The following is a 16,947-nucleotide window of genomic DNA, read 5'->3' on the forward strand; positions in this document are numbered from 1 at the left end:
TGTCAATGATACCGATGATGATGACAATAAACAATAAAACAACAGACCCTTAGTCTCCCTGTAAATGAGTGGCAGCATCAAATCAATGAATGGATATAACAGAATTTTCTCCAGTTAACTGTGTGGAAGAGGTGATCATTTTTAGGCCAAAAAAGGAAAGATCAAAGATCAGCACTCACCTGGGCATAATTTAACAGATACAAACCAAGCCAGAAATCTTGTTATAATTATTGACTCAGACCGAAACTGCGACAGCCATCTTTGTCATTAAATCTACAGATTACCACATTAAAAAAAGATATAGCCAGAATTAAGTTGCTTTTGTCCAAACTATGAATGGTCTTAACAAGAAATCAATCAGGAAGTTGCAGCTAGTACAGAATGATGCTGCCAGAATCCTTACAAATATAAAGAAGCTGGACCATATTACACCGGTTATTAAATTTTTACACTGCCTTCCTGTGAGTCAAAGGAGATTTAATGTGATTTCTGTAGATCATTTTATTTGTGTTTTTGGATTTTTATGTGATGTAAACCACTTAGAATTTTTGATTTATTGCTAGGTTACTTGTGGTTCATCTGAATAAATCTATATTAATTTCAGAATGTCACGTGATTAATTTCTGGTGTTTTTTAAGCTATTGACAGCACTACTTTTATACATACCTATTGTAAGTACAACATGTGTCTCACACTTAAAGATGTTTGTGCAAGTGTGACTGTCCTTGCTACTATACAGTTACTTTCTGAGAAGCTACTTGTACTTTCATTTTTGTTTCAGGTACTTTATACAAGACTGTCTGTGTCAGACATATGCAATCTTAAGCACAATTAATGCATGTAATAAAACACAAAAAATGATTTATTATTTGTTTGTACTAGTTTTCAATAGTACTTCTACATATGAATTTAGAAGAGGTTGGCTTTCTGCAGATACAGTATTGACAACTGTTATGAAAATGAAAGACAGATGCACTTTTAAAGACAGATGAATGTGCAATGAGAAATCTATTATAATTCTTAGGAATGCTCAATCTACAATGCAGTCTGCCAAGATTGTCCCCATGCAGCAGCAAAAACTCCACTCCACCCTTGTCCTGCTTGACAGAGACTTTGTGTGAGGTGCAGCTGGGGTCTCTGGTTACACCCTCTCCACCCTCTAAAAGTCACACTGCAGGATGGAGCAGGCAGCTGTGGGAATCTGACAATATTTTTCGAGCACATTCTTCCATTATTCTCTTTTGTGCTTGTAGTGAGTCGCTTTCGCACTGAGAAAATAACTGCAAAACCAAGTCCCCACAATGTCTAGTTGGAGACTTAGAGGAAATCCAAAAACACTCGGGGGTGTCAACGTGGTGACAGAAGAGCTAAGAAATCTTTACTACAAACGACTGCTGCCGATAGAGAAGTACTATTCCTTCCATCACTACCACTCTCCAAGCTACGAGGATGCAGACTTCGACAACAAACCCATGGTGCTGGTGATGGGTCAGTACTCTACAGGGAAGACAACTTTTATCAGGTAATCCTATCAGATTGTAGGGCAGTTAAGCAAGCAGTATGCAGATGAATATACAGAAAAACAATATGCAATGTCATCTCTGTTTTCAGATATCTTATAGAACAAGACTTTCTGGGTAGCAGAGTGGGGCCAGAGCCAACCACTGATTGCTTCACAGCCCTCATGCATGGAGAGGTGGAGGGAATCATACCAGGGAATGCACTCACAATGGATCCCAAAAAGCCCTTTCGTAACCTGGACCCTTTTGGAAATACATTTTTAAACAGGTGATGGCGTGCAAGAGAGAAAGATCAAAAGAGAGAGGAGAATGTGTGATCATATAGAAAAGTGTAATTATTAATTTTTAATATGGATAATCGTTTATACTGTGTGCAGATTTCAGTGTGTACAAATGCCCAATCAGGTTCTTGAGAGTATTAGCATCATTGATACACCGGGCATCTTAACTGCAGCCAAGAAAAAACTAAGCAGAGGTGGGTAAGGATACCAAATTTATCTTTGCTTTTAACTTCTGTATAAATTAATTTCTCTGACACTGCATATCCACTTTATATCAAAACTATAGTAAAAGCAGATGATGCAAAGTAGGAATTTGAGTGATGCAATGCTTAATCAAATTCATTTGAGTCCAGACCACAGCAGATGAGAACAATTTGACAAAGTTGGGAGGAGATGGGCAAAAAGTACCCGAGAAGCCTCTGCTTTACTTCCTTGAAACGTTCATCCATGGGTGTAACTGAAATGGCTTGCAAACAGTGAAGGCTACTGGAATATGTTACGTGTTTCCCCACTGTTTTTTGAGACACAGGGGCAGACCTAATTACCATCGACGTTAATCAAAACCCAATGTTCCTTCTCCGAAGGCTACGACCTACCAGCTGTGCTGCGCTGGTTTGCCGAGCGTGTGGATCGGATCATCCTGCTGTTTGATGCACACAAGCTTGAGTTCTCCGATGAGCTCACTCGGGCCTTCGGGGCCCTATTTGGCTACGAGGACAAGTTACGTGTGGTTCTAAACAAGGCAGACAGGGTGGACTCCCAGCAGCTCATGAGAGTATATGGCGCCCTCATGTGGTCACTAGGGAAAGTGTTTAAAACTCCTGAAATTTTGCGAGTTTACATTGGATCCTTTTGGTCAGAGCCAAGGCAGATGTGTGACCACTACCAGCTGATAGACTTGGAGGAGGAGGATCTGTTGGCCGATATAAGGAACCTCCCACACAACGCTGCTGTGAGGAAATTGAATGACTTGGTGAAGAGAGCCCGACTCGTCAGGGTAACATACAGTACCTAACAGGGAACACATTATCGTTAATTGTTGATATTGTTGAATATAATGTTTGTTTTATTGTTCACTTAGGCTCATGCACACATCATTAGCTATCTGAAGCAGGAGATGCCAACTATTTTTTGCAAAGAGAGCAAGAAGCACAATCTGATCTACCAGCTTCCAGTCATTTTCACAAAGATCCAGCAGCAACACAGAGTTCCAGCAGGAGATTTCCCCGATTGCACCAAGATGCAGGTCACCCTGAAATGCTCATAATAGCTCACAACAGAGGCCAGCCACTTTGGGAATGGCTATGCTCCAGAAAATAATGTCCCATTCATGTCCTAAACATAAGCTTAAACCTAAACCAAAGCCGGTCAGCTATGAAATGCATTTGGAATATTTGCTCCTGAACAAAAGGTTTAGCAACAAGAAATGATTATAATAAGCCTTAAAGGGCCTATAATGTCAAAATTCTAAAAACCTTAGTGTGTGAATTTTTGCTTAGTAATATGAAACCTTCATTTATTTCAATAATATCAATATAAGAGAAATCTGTAAATAATTAACTGCCACTGGAATGCCAATTTTATTTATAAAATCAAGATGTCTTGCAACATCAATGCAGGAATGGAGACAAAATCTGCTGTTCACTTAAGCCAGTCTCCAAAAAAGAAATGTAGAATACTATAAAGTGGCAGTATTACTCCCATACTATCCTATACTCCAATTTTATAGATCAAGAAATGTCAGAATCTCACCACCTTCAAAATGACACTTTTAAGAAACGTACAATGGAATGCCATCTTCCAAACATGTTTTGTTCATCAAAACAACAACAAAATCAATTTAATTCATATTCAATAAGCTAAATGTGATTATTATTTATCAAGCTGTCATTTAAACATAGAATAGAATAGAATAGAATAGAATAGAATAGAATAGAATAGAATAGAATAGAATAGTGGCAGCCAGCCATTCTCACAAAAAGCTTCTCTGACTTGTCACCCATACAAAGAAGCCTTTAATTTTGTACAGTGCCTTGCGAAAGTGTTCAGCCCCCTTGAACTTTTCAAGCTTTCACCACATTTCAGGCTTCAACATAAAGATATCAAATTACAAAAAAAAAAAAAAATGTCAAGAATCAACAACAATTAAGACACAATCGTGAAGTGGAATTAAATTTATTGGATATTTGATGTTTTTAACAAATAAAAACCTGAAAGGTGGGGCGTGCAGGATTAATCAACCCCCTTGCATTAATACCTTGTAGCGCCACCTTTTGTTGCAATTACAGCTGCAAGTCACTTGGGGTATGTATCTATCAGTTTTGCACATCGAGAAGCTGAAATTGCTGCATATTCTTTCTTGTAAAACAGCTCGAGCTAAGTGAGGTTGGATGAATAGTCGTTTGTGAACAGCAGTCTTTAGCTCTGCACACAGATTCTCGATTGGATTCAGGTCTGGACTTTGACTTGGCCATTCTAACACCTGGGTACGTTTATTTGTGAACCATTCCATTGTAGTTTTGGCTTTGTGTTTTGGATCATTGTTCTGGTGTAAGATAAATCTCCGTCCCAATTTCAGGTCATTTGCAGACTCCAACAGGTTTTCTTCCAGAATGGTCCTGTATTTGGCTCCATTCATCTTCCCATGAATTTTAACCATCCTCCCTGTCCCTGCTGAAGAAAAGCAGGCCCAAAACATGAGGCTGCCACCACCATGTTTGACAGAGGGGATGGTGTGTTCAGGTTGATGAGCTGTGTTACTTTTACACCAAACATATCGTTTTGCATTGTGGCTAAAATTTTCAATTTTTGTTTCATTTGACCAGAGCACCTTCTTTCACATGTTTAGCGTGTCTCCTAGGTGGCCTTTTTCTGGATATCTTTGAAAATTGGCTTTCTTCTTGCCACTCTTCCATAAAGGCCAGATTTGTGCACTGTACGACTGATTCTTGTCCCATGGACAGACTCTCCCACCTCAGCTGTAGATCTTTGAAGTTCATCCAGAGTGATCATAGGCCTCTTGTCTGCATCTCTGATCAGTGTTCTCCTTGTTCGAGGTGAAAGTTTAGATGGATGGTCAGGTCTTGGTAGATTTCCAGTGGTCTGATACTCCTTCCATTTCAATATGATGGCTTGCACAGTGCTCCTTGAGATGTTTAAAGCTTGGGAAATCTTTTTGTATCCAAATCCGGCTTTAAACTTCTCCACAACAGTATCTCAGGCCTGCCTGGTGTGTTCCTTAGTCTTCATGATAGTCTCTGCACTTTCAACAGAACCCTGAGACTATCACAGAGTAGATGCCTTAATACGGAGAATTGATTATACACAGATCGATTCTATTTATCATCTCATCAGTCATTTAGGACAACATTGGATCATTCAGAGATCCTTACTGAACGTCTGGAGTGAGTTTACTGCACCGAAAGTAACTGGGTCAAATAATATTGCATACCTCACTTTTCAATGTAAAATATACAATACATTTCATCCAACTTCATGATTGTGTACCAATTGTTGTTGATTCTTGAAAAAAATAAAATAAAATTTATATCTTTATGTTTGAAGCCTGAAATGTGGCGAAAGGTTGAAAAGTTCAAGAACTGCATACTTTCGCAAGGATCTGTAAGATCAAAAATGACTTAACGAGTGTTGCATTGTTTTCTTGAACTCTGTTTCAAGGCCATTAGCCATTACGTAGCAAAACAATGAGGTATAAAATGCAAAAATTCAAAGGTAGTAACTTTATATAATAACTCCACAGCACAGGGAAATATGATGAGTTACTTCTATTGGAGATATTGCAAACTTTAAGGAGTGTCAGTAGATTTGTTCGCACGCTATAAAAAAATATCAGACAAAGTGAATAAAAACTTCCTTAGCGTAAAATGGGCATGAGTTAGGCAAAGAACACTGTCTCATGTCAGTTTTATTAAGCCTAAGATCAATATGGAGACATTTTAGGTGGATTTGTGTCTGCAGACATACCGTATTGGCTCGAATATAAGACTGAGTTTTTTGCATTGAAATAAAACTGAAAAAGAGAGGTTCGTCTTATATTCGCGGTCTAGACATTATACCCATTCACGACGCTAGATGGCGCCAGATATCATTGAAGCGATGTTCTGTCATGACAGATCTCAGCTACTCTCCCCATTCACGACGCTGGATGGTGCCAGATATCATTGAAACGATGTTCTGTCATGACAGATCTCAGCTACTCTTTTTAGTTTAACCAGTTTGCATTATTTTATTGCAATGTTTTTCCTTATTCAAATTTGTATCAAGACTACAGTTACAGTTAGACTTTACTTTGAGGGTAATGCAGTTATAGCAATTTTGTTCTTTTATCACAATAGATTGGTTTATTTACATTTCAAAAACCAGGAGCCATTCATTTATGAATGTGATTGCACTTTAGTTTACATATTTAAATGTTCAGATATTAAGATTTGAATGAAGCAAAATAACATGCTTTTTCCCTCAAATATATTGTTATAATCATTTGTTTCGGATGTACTGTAACTAATTTAACTATTATATAAAAATTAATTTGGTGTTCAAAAAGTCTTTTTTCAAACTTGAGTCTTGAAAATCTTGAAAGTCTTATAATCAGGGCCGTATTATATTCAGGCCAATATGGTATTTAAATTCAGCACTAATGAAAAAAGTCCCAATGTTTGTCGATACCAAAGATGGCAAGGTAAATTTCTAAATATAAACTTTTTTTTTTATCTTTATAAAATATTATAACAAATGTTGAATGCTGCATCTCAAATCAATAAACCATCCTCATCATTCTATTTGTAAAGGTATAATTAATTACATTAAAGATGTTAGTTTTATGTAGTACCCTTTAGATGATGAAATCCCAAATTTCCACGTGGCTTTAGGACAAGACCCCAAATTGTAATATATGTCAAATAATGCAAACTTCCCTGAGTATTTAAAGTGCATCACAAAAGTGAGTACACCCCTCGCATTTCTGTTGATATTTAAGTATATCTTTTATGCGACAACACTGACAAAATAACACTTTGACACAATGAAAAATAACCTGTGTGCAGCTTATATAATAGAGTTAATTTATTTTCCCCTCAAAAATAACTCAAAATATAGCCATTAATATCTAAACCCAGTGCAACAAAAGTGAGTACACCCCTTACAAACTACCGTACGTACATCCCTAAATGTCTAAATTGAGTACTGCTTGTCATTTTCCCTTCAAAATGTTATGTGACTCATTACAGGAGTGCTGTCAGCATTGCTGCAACGATTGAAGAGGTGGGGGGTCAGCCTATTAGTGCTAAGACCATATGCCACGCTCTACATCAAATTGGTGTGCATGGCTGTCACCCCAGGAGTGCGACGTATGGTCTCCTGTAACGAGTCACATGACATTTTGGAGGGAAAATGACAAGCAGTACTCAATCTGGATATTTAGGGATGTACATATGTAGTTTCTAAGGGGTGTACTCAGTTTTGTTGCAAGGGTTTAGATATTAATGGCTATATTTTGAGTTATTTTGAGGGGAAAATAAATTAACTCTATTACTTAAACTGCACACAGACTACTTTTCATTGTGTCAAAGTGTCATTTTGTCAATGTTGTCCCATGAAAAGATATACTATCTGCAGAAATGTGAGGGGTGTAGTCACTTTTGTGATACAATGTATGTGAATGAGACCAGTCATTATAATCTGAATTAACGTGTCCACCTTTATCTTTTCAGGAGCAACTTCTGAGTCAGAATTTCTCAAAGTTCAAGAAACTGAAACCAAGTATGATGGCGTCCCTAGACAAACTCTTAAACACTGACATAGCTAAGCTTGTGCCGATGCTTCAGCAACAAGAACTTGTAAATGAATCCCCGCCCGGGGTTTTGGATGGTGAGTTCCTGGGAACTTTCAGGCGTGACTATTACAAGAGACATCCCTTTAAAGAAATCAAAGATGGCGACGATAGCGAACAAGATTCCATCGATTGGATAGTTGAGAGACATAAGCCAAAATATGATGAGATCTTCTATAACCTCAGCCCAAATGAGGGCAAACTTAGTGGAGCCAAGGTTAAAGAATGGATGACGACAACACTTCTGCCAAATACAGTCCTCGCCCATATTTGGAGGCTGTCAGACATTGATGCCGATGGTATGCTGGACAATGAGGAGTTTGCTTTGGCTGTCCATCTTATTGAAGGAAAACTGGAGGGTCATTGGCTCCCGCGTGAGTTGCCCTCTCACCTGGTACCACCTTCAAAACGACTAAGTCTCACTGGTGAAGGGATCTAAACAGGCCATGCAATAGGGAGCTGGAATATGTACACCTGTATAGTATACTATATTATGTGTATATATTTTTTAATTTTAAGAAACACATCCTAAATTCTGCATGCATTTTTTATATGTCCTGTAGTTGGATTTTTTATGCTTTTTTTTAAAGTGATTAAAGGACCATTTTTCTAGTTTTGCAAAATGTGTCTGCTTACTGTGAGAATCAACACCTATAAACAGTCAAGAACTATTCATTGGTACAATCAGTCAAGTTGATACTCACGCAAATGGCAGTGTCGGCCATATATTCCTGGGGAACACAGGCAAGCGCCATATAGACGATGGCAGGGTCCATTGTTTGGACAATTGCACTTTCTCAAACACTGACTTCCGAAATAGCCTCTCGGACAACCTGTAAAATTTAACGACAACAGAACACTGTGATAATCAGGGACCAAAATTTCAATGGGATCATGAAAGAATTTAATTTAATGTTCAAAAAACACTAAAGGAAAATGTTTTTGATGAGATATTTGTGAATTTGTGCACAAACCATCCTCGCACTGTAGACCTTGTATCCCAGGAGGGCATGAACATGTCCCGGTCACAGGGTCACATGTGCCTCCATTCTTACATTGGCACAGACTGTTACAAGTCAGTCCATATGTGCCCTGTGGACAAGCTGGAGAAAAATGGGGGTCTTGAAAAGTACAGTACAGTGGGTATCATTTTTCTCATGTTCAAAATAGACATTTAAATTAAAAACGAAACAAAAAAGAGTTAATTAATTAAATTACACTAGTAAATGAGTAATGGACAGCACTGACAGAATTGAAAAGGTTTTAGTTGCTATACTGATTTCTTTAATTTATAAGTTATTTTTGCGTTTGTAATATTTAGCAGATGCCAACATCTATGCTTGACATAAACATGACAGTAGGTTTTGCCAATAAGACTTGATAGGAAGTGCATTTTGATAGTAATCAATAAGAACACAATTCTATTTAATGAATTACCGTAATTTTGGGACTCTAAGGCGCTCCTGACTATTAGCCGCCACCCACCAAATTAAGCCGCACTGGACTATAAACCACAGCATTCAATAATGCCCATGATAGTGTCATGTCATAATCATGATGGTCTTATGGCAGTCTTATGACGCCGCTGTCAAATAAAGTGTTACCTATTAACCCAAATAAATCAACAAATAAACCACATTGGACTATAAGCTGCAAGATTCAAAATCAGGGGAATGATGGCCTGATGTTTTCCTTGTTTTTTTTGTTTGTTTTTTTTTTTTCATAAAGTACCTATGCCTAGCACAAAGGTGGCATTGTTCTGGTTGCAGTTGGATTGTCATTTGCTGACTTGTAAAATAGGCTCATGAAAAAATGACACAATCAATTTCCACAGAAGTGGCACACATAAAAAAAAGAATCCATTGAAACAAAACTTGAGGATCTGCAGGAAGGTATATCTATGGGAATTCAACTATTTTTTGCACCCGAACAAAAACAAACAGCAATGATACAGTCTGTCCTCATCGACATGAAAGTTGAATGTTTTTAGCCGATTCACTTCTAAGGACTTCCATCACCACCAGAGAGCTAGCTCTGTCCTGAGCAACAAACAACTACTCAACTACAGGACACTGATAACTATTCAGAAGTAGCATCGGCAACTGTGAACATGAAACTAATGCATAAACCAGGAAGGTGTCTAAGAAACAAAAGAAAGGCACTTACTTGTTATCTTATTTTTCTTTAGTAACTTGAGTTTCAAATAAATCTAAGCTCTGTTGAGCACTGTTTGTATAACTATTTATTAATTACATGATATTCAGATCTCATTTGCTTCTGCAGGCGAACACTTCATGAAGTTTGCAGTGGTTGCATGTCCAAGCAGCACAATCTACAGGTAGTGGGGACTTTACAAAACTTAAAAAAAATGACATTCTAATAGACTTGGCCCACATGTCTTTCCGCTCATGACTACCAGCGTGACTCCGGTTCAGATCAGAAAAAGCCATTAATAACAGAAGTGCATGGGATGAAAAGGCCCATGCTTTTAAACCCAACAATGGACATCCTTGGATTGGTTTCCTGTGGGCCTCGACCTTATAGTAGCTCAGAGATTGATTGCTTTGATGTCTTTTTTTTCCTTCTTTTTTGTTAAGGTCTACATAAACAACCCTCCAACCTTCGCAGAAGCGATGACATGTTTAAATATATGACCCTGGATCGATGCATGCAGTAGGCAACCTCTCTCTAAAAACTGGAACACACTTCTATAGGTAGCTCAAATAGAACAGATGGATTATCCCAAGAGTATGCGTGTGCGTGTGCACTTTCATGGCCCAATATGTTCGGTAAAAGGAAAGTTATTTCGGCAAATATACTGCATATAGTTTTCCTGCCTGTGCAAACTCACCAAACAGTTTCTCTTAATTGAAAAAGTGAACACTGCCACACTCATTGTATGTCACTGTTATAAAAGACAACATTTCTACATACAATGATTTCTCACTACTTCGCGTTTTAAACTTCGTGTCCTCAGTCCATCGCGGAATTTTTTTTTCAACTAAAAATAAATAAATAAATACAGAGTTTTCCTGAGCCGATCGCGTAGTCTCACCCTTTCTCCCTCCTTCTCTCTGCTCTTTGTTCATCAGAGAGTTAACTGGAGTTGCTCGTTAAAGTAAACAATGATTGACAGACGGTTAAGCTCTTGTCAAAGACTCGACCTTCAAATCGCCCCATGTGTCAATCAGCGTTTAACTTGTTAAACAGTTGCTGTGGCAACTCGTTTTGTGTAAGTGAGCAGCTGGAGCGGACTCTCAATGAAGCATTTAATAAAGAAAAGCATTTTTTTTTTTTTTTTTAAATTGATTGGGCGTCTACTTTATTTCTTGTTTAAAGATAATTTTTTATGTTTAAAACTTGCTTAAAAAAGGTGAAAACCATGTCATTTCTATCTATTTCCAATGATAAATCTGAATAAATAAATTGAACACATTTGGGGGGGTGCTAATTCACGGTTTTTCACTTATTGCGTCAGCTTCTGGTTCCCGTTAACCTTGAAAAACGAGGGATCACTGTATACATAAAACATATATATATATATATATACTGGACTGTCTCAGAAAATTAGAATACACAATATTCTAATTTTCTGAGACAGTCCTGTACATTAATCCACCATTTAAAGCAGGGGTGTCCAAACTTTTTGCAAAGGGGACCAGATTTGGCGTGGTAAAAATGTGGGGGGCCGACCTTGGCTGACGTCCTTTACATAGAACAATATACAGGACTGTCTCAGAAAATTAGAATATTGTGTATTCTAATTTTCTGAGACAGTCCAGTATATATATATATATACAATCCTAATTTTGGATTAGGAACAAACTATAGTCATACATGGTTGTGTTTTTTATGAATGCAACATTTATATTCATTCATGCAGTAATTTACGTAGTAAAAAAAATGGTTTTAAAATAAAGTGTCTTAAAAGGATTTATCACCTAATTTTCTATAAATAAACATACAAATGGAAAAACAACCTTGGTAGAAGACTCTTCAACAGTTTAAAGCATTTTGGAAAATAGCGTAGCGCCAATAGTTTGTAATGCAAAAAACATGTGCCAGGAACTGCACATATCAAATATAATAAACGGTTGAACTTACTTTCATTACAGATAACGCCAGCCCATCCAGGTGAGCATTCACAGTGGTCTTTATTTTCAGCACAGTCTCCATTTACACAGTCTTCGCATCGCCAACTGCAGTCCTCACCAAAAGTGTTATCCAGACACACTGGCAAAAGACAAAACATGTATCTTTCTTCAAAAAAGTTAAAAAATAATTAGAGCATAGTTGATTATGCTTCTGTTATACCAATTTGACTGTTGAGTCGAAATTGTACTGGATGGTTTTTGAAGCTCTCAAACTCTTCATCAAAGTCACTACCATCATCATCCTTATTATCACTCCCATAGCTAGAATGTAATGCTGCTGTGTAGTGGAGAAGCTGGGGAATGTTGCGGAAGACCAGCTCTGGTAACCTGAAGACTTCCAGCTCTTCATCATCTTCTTCTTCCTCCTCCTCTTCTTCCTCCAACGCCCTACCATACAAAGCTAACAAAGGCAACATCATATTTTACCGATCTAATACAACGTGGGATTAAATATATTTTTTTACTGGTATATTAAAAAAAATACTCACTCTGATTTTATGTGTATTTAATTGTTGTTTATACTACTACCATTTTAAGGTAACATTGATGCTATTGTTATATCTTTTTTTTTTTTTTTTTTTTTTTTTTTTAAAGAGTTTTTTAGATTTAAAATTAGGTTAATATCACTCACGAATGCAAGTGTGCTGATCTTCATCAAGGCGGAAACCCCGTTGGCAAGAACACTCATATGTTCCCAGAGTGTTGACGCAGTCATGATCACAGCCTGAACTCTCTGTCAGGCACTCATCGATGTCTTATAGGATAAAGAGGGGAGACAAAGAACAGGGGTCGCACAAAAGTTACCATGAACGAAAAAAGTATAAGCCGAAAATGGATGGGTCGATTGGACAAACAACTCCATTGTTGTTGTTTTTTTCAAAGTCATTTCTACTTTGATGAAGAGCCCTATTCAGGTCATAACAGTCACGACTGTGTCTCAGTGCCCAGATTAAGTTATAGACTATAATAATATATTGAGTTTGGGCCTCGACCCAATCAAAAACTTTTAAATCTAGGGCAACGCCGATCAGGGTCTTATGCTGCTGTTTCTGACACCGATCATCTATGTGAAAGATTTGCCTGTCACGATACCGATCACAAGATTGTTTTTTTTGGGGCTGAGTTTGCCATTTTTGGCAAGCCCTGAAAACAACCCCCTTAATTAATTTTTTTGTTGTATTTTTTAACTTACCTTTACCAGCAGATTAAAAAACCAACAGCAACTTATAAAAAAAAATAATTAAAAAATTCAATTTACCAACTTTTAGGCTAAATTTACGTTTACACTGCAGCTCACTTATACTGTATGCTAACATTTTCATGAAACATGAACAATCCAACTCCGGTGTTTTAAAATCTGACCTGGGCTGTTTTCATATGTGGATATAATTCCGATATGTATTCGATGCCTCTCCACTTTAGACTTCATTTCTGCACTTTAAACTCCATTTCTCACTTCACTTAGTGGTGCACCAACAACTTCCTGGACCTGACTCTAACAAAAACAAAAGAAATGGTCATACACAACTTCTTCTGCCCTCAGCCGAGCGTATGGCTACTCGACTTTGGCAGCGAGCTAAACCAACAAAGAAAAATGGAGGCCCGAACTCCTTCCTCTCATTTATTTCTTTGTGTCAACGTGTGTGCGTGTGTGTGTGTGGTAAAACTGAAACATACATAAAACACAAATGTTATACACAAAATAAAAGGTTCTATACAATAACATGTTTATGTAAATAACAGAAAACTGGCTCCATTATGAGCAAATGAAATGAAGTGGCTACCTTAGCTTAGCACAAAAACGTGTGGGTTCGCGCCACATAAATAACAACAAAATAACAGAATAGACACACCAAAATTACATCTAACCCATTGTTAAAACGTACAAACTTACAGATTTTGTTTTGTCAAGGGTTCCCAACGATGTATGGTGCAGAGGAGGTGTGTAACGTCTTAACACCTCAAGGCCTCTTTTCCAACTGAAATAAAAAGTTCTTTCTGCCTGCTGCTTACAGCAAGTCGCCACTAGGGGAAGCCGAGCGCAAACAGCAATACCAAAGAAAAACTTAAGATTCTGAGTTAGAATAGCGACATCCTGTGGACGGATGAACAATGTACAATCTTAGAAAGAAATTAAACCCAAAAAGTAGTCAACATAAGACCAGAGGACATAACACTCCCCGCCTGACATCTGCAAGATGTCAGCCCTTAACTAATGAACGATACACAACAACAACTCGTTTTACATGCTACCCTTAGACAGCAAAAGCACAACTTCACGAATTGGGCGAATGTAAAACCTATTCTCGCCGTTTCGGCAAATCTTAACCTCAACTTTTCTGACATTACCGTCCTCACTTGGGAAAGATTTTGTGATCAGTCCGAGTGGCCAATTATTCCTATGTTCCAGAGACTCCCTCATTAAAACAACGTCGCCCATTTGAAGGTTCGGCTTTTTTATTTTCCACTTGCGACGAACCTGCAAGCCTGCGATGTATTCTTTCTGCCAACGACTCCAGAAAACATTAGCTAAGTACTGCACGCGCTTCCATTGGGCTTTGAATAGGTCACCGGACTGAAACTGCCCTGGTGGAATCGGTGGTGTGCCAACCTTTTGCGTGAGTAGCATCGCAGGAGTAAGAATGACTGGGTTTTCGGGATCTGTAGAAACAGCCGTTAGCGGGCGTGCATTTACAATTGCGGTGACTTCAGCTAACAATGTCACGAGTACTTCATGTGTGAGCTTCCCATATGGATGTTCAAGGAGCATTGCATTGAGGATTTTTCGGGTGACGCCGATCATGCGTTCCCAGGAACCAGCCATATGGGATGCATGTGGAGGATTAAACTGCCATTTGCACGCACTGTCTTTCAAGAATGTGCCTATTTTGTCATTGTGACAGCCTAGTTTGTCTATTTGGAGCTCTTTGCAGGCACTCACAAAATTTGTCCCACAATCAGATCTCAAGAGTTTGGCACCACCTCGGATGGCAAAGAAACGACGCAGTGCATTAATGAACGACGATGTGTCCATTGACTCAATCACTTCAATATGAATTGCACGTGTACTCATGCAGGTGAATATGACTGCCCATCTTTTAGCATCTGCATTAGCACCACGCGTTTTTCTCACTGTAACGGACCAGGGACCGAACACATCAAGGCCTACATTTGTGAAAGGAGGGTCCGTGGACAGCCTGTCTTCAGGTAGCTCAGCCATGATCTGTTCAGGTTGCCTGCCCCTTAATTTGCGGCATGTGATGCACTTGAAAATCACACTGCTTACTGCTCTTTTTCCTCCCACAATCCAAAAGCCCCCTGCTCTGACTGCTCCCTCCGTGAAATGCCTTCCCTGGTGACATAATTTTTCGTGAAAGTGTCTTATTATGAGCTGAGCAAGATGGTGCTTTCCAGGGACGAGTATGGGATTGGTTTCTTCTGCAGACAACTGTGCTTTCTTTAGTCGGCCTCCAACTTTAAGGAGCCCTTGCGTGTCAACAAATGGATTCAGTTTGCTGAGTGGACTTGAGTTTTTTAAAGCTGTGCCTTTTTCAATGCATCCAATATCTTCTGCGAAGACCTCTCTTTGAACGGTGCGAATGATCGTGGTCTTGGCTAGTTGCAGTGACTTTTCAGTTAAATGTTTGTTGCAGTTGTGCCAGCCACGACAGGAAACCTCAGAGTTGTTCTTGAATGATTGAGCTATATGTTGGAGTTTGGCAATAGCCTTTTGCAGCACCTTCCAACTTGAAAACCTTTCAAATCTGGCACTATTAAACTGGCCTTTTGATAGGGTGGTAGTGCAAGTTGTTACCTCAGGACGCAACTCACAGTCAGTCTCTGGGTCTATGAGATCGAAGGTTTGACTTCGAACTTGACTTTGGTCCAACCTGGAGAGGAAAGCTGGGCCTCTGAGCCAGGTGGAGCTGGAGAGCTGCTCAGCGGGCAACGCTCGTGTGGCATGGTCTGCCGGATTTAAGTGTGTGGGCACGTAATGCCACTGGTGAGTTTGTGCAAAGCGCCTGATGCGTTCGACTCTGTTGTGCACATAAACGTGAAAGCGTCTCTTGGTGTTTGAGATGTACCCAAGCACTACCTTTGAGTCTGTGTAAAGATTCACCTGATCGACTGTGACATCCAGCTCCTCTAGAACCAACTCTGCTACTTCCACGGCCAGGACTGCTGCACAGAGTTCAAGTCGGGGTATGGTGATGTCTGGTTTAGGAGCTAAACGTGCTTTGCCGAGGAGGAATCCCACTTCGCTGTGTCCGTCCTCATTTGTGAGTTTGAGGTATGCTACCGCACCTACGGCTTTTGTGGAAGCATCACAAAAAACGTCAATCTCTATTCTTTGGGCTGCAGACAGCGGTATTGAAGTGTACATTCTGGGAATTTCAAGATGTTGTAGGTGTCCGAGGGAACTTTTCCACTTTTGCCACTGTTCTAATTTGTCTTTTGGCAGTTCAGTGTCCCACTCTGAAACATTTGTGGAAATGTCTCTGAGTATGGTTCTACCCCCTACGATTACTGGAATAGCAAAACCAAGTGGGTCGAACACACTGTTGATAACTGACAGAACTCCCCTTTTTGTGAACGGCCTTTCATTTACTCTTACTTGGAACTTGAATTGGTCAGTCAACAGCTCCCATCCTAAGCCCAAACTGCGCTGCATTGGTGGGGTAGTCTGCCCAATGTCAAGACCTTGCATGCCTACAGCACGATCTTCGGTTGGAAAGGCTCCTGTTATGAGAGGACAATTGGATGAGATTTTGTGCAGGCGTATGTTACACTGAGCCAGCATCTTCTGTGCCCTACTAAGAACATCAATGGCCTGCTCTATGGAAGAGAATGACTTTAGCCCATCATCTACATAGAAGTGCCGTTCAATGAATTCTTTTGCGTCACTGCCAAATTCCATTTCTCCTTCTATGGCTGTTCTTTTCAGTCCAAAGATGGCGACTGATGGGGAAGGACAATTACCAAACACATGGACAGTCATCCTAAATTCTTGCACTTTTCCATCAAGGTCATGATTTTGGAACCACAAGAAACGAAGGTAGTTACGGTGGTCTTCTCGTACTACAAAGTTGTGAAACATATGCTCCACATCTGCCATAACGGCGTATGGGTCGGACCTAAACCGC

The 16,947-nt window shown here is 39.2% G+C and overlaps 2 protein-coding genes across 3 annotated transcripts in view; one reads left to right on the forward strand and one right to left on the reverse strand.

Annotated features, from left to right (window-relative positions):
- megf6 (multiple EGF like domains 6) overlaps positions 1-16,947 on the reverse strand; it is an 89,574-nt gene that overhangs the window by 49,412 nt on the left and 23,215 nt on the right. For both annotated transcript variants that reach the window (XM_057839315.1, XM_057839317.1), the window contains 5 exons: positions 12,435-12,557; positions 11,964-12,203; positions 11,754-11,882; positions 8,624-8,752; positions 8,354-8,482 (listed from right to left, as the gene is read on the reverse strand). In XM_057839315.1, coding sequence (XP_057695298.1) covers positions 8,354-8,482; positions 8,624-8,752; positions 11,754-11,882; positions 11,964-12,203; positions 12,435-12,557 — 750 coding nt within the window. The remainder of the gene's footprint in view (positions 1-8,353; positions 8,483-8,623; positions 8,753-11,753; positions 11,883-11,963; positions 12,204-12,434; positions 12,558-16,947) is intronic.
- On the forward strand, positions 1,169-8,243 carry LOC130917680 (EH domain-containing protein 2-like). The gene is made up of 6 exons (XM_057839318.1): positions 1,169-1,522; positions 1,612-1,788; positions 1,898-1,995; positions 2,386-2,798; positions 2,883-3,047; positions 7,531-8,243. The coding sequence occupies exons 1-6, from the start codon at positions 1,302-1,304 to the stop codon at positions 8,086-8,088; spliced, it is 1,632 nt and encodes a 543-aa protein (XP_057695301.1). The 5' UTR covers positions 1,169-1,301; the 3' UTR covers positions 8,089-8,243.

Source organism: Corythoichthys intestinalis, chromosome 6 (assembly GCF_030265065.1).
Source record: "Corythoichthys intestinalis isolate RoL2023-P3 chromosome 6, ASM3026506v1, whole genome shotgun sequence".
In the NCBI taxonomy this organism is placed as follows: Eukaryota; Metazoa; Chordata; class Actinopteri; order Syngnathiformes; family Syngnathidae; genus Corythoichthys; species Corythoichthys intestinalis.

Coding starts and splice junctions, on each gene's coding strand:
- LOC130917680 (XM_057839318.1), top strand. CDS start 1,302: ATGTCTAGTTGGAGACTTAGAGGAAATCCAAAAACACTCGGGGGTGTC. Junction 1,996..2,385: donor CAAGAAAAAACTAAGCAGAG/GTGGGTAAGGAT, acceptor CCTTCTCCGAAG/GCTACGACCTACCAGCTGTG. Junction 2,799..2,882: donor AGAGAGCCCGACTCGTCAGG/GTAACATACAGT, acceptor TTGTTCACTTAG/GCTCATGCACACATCATTAG.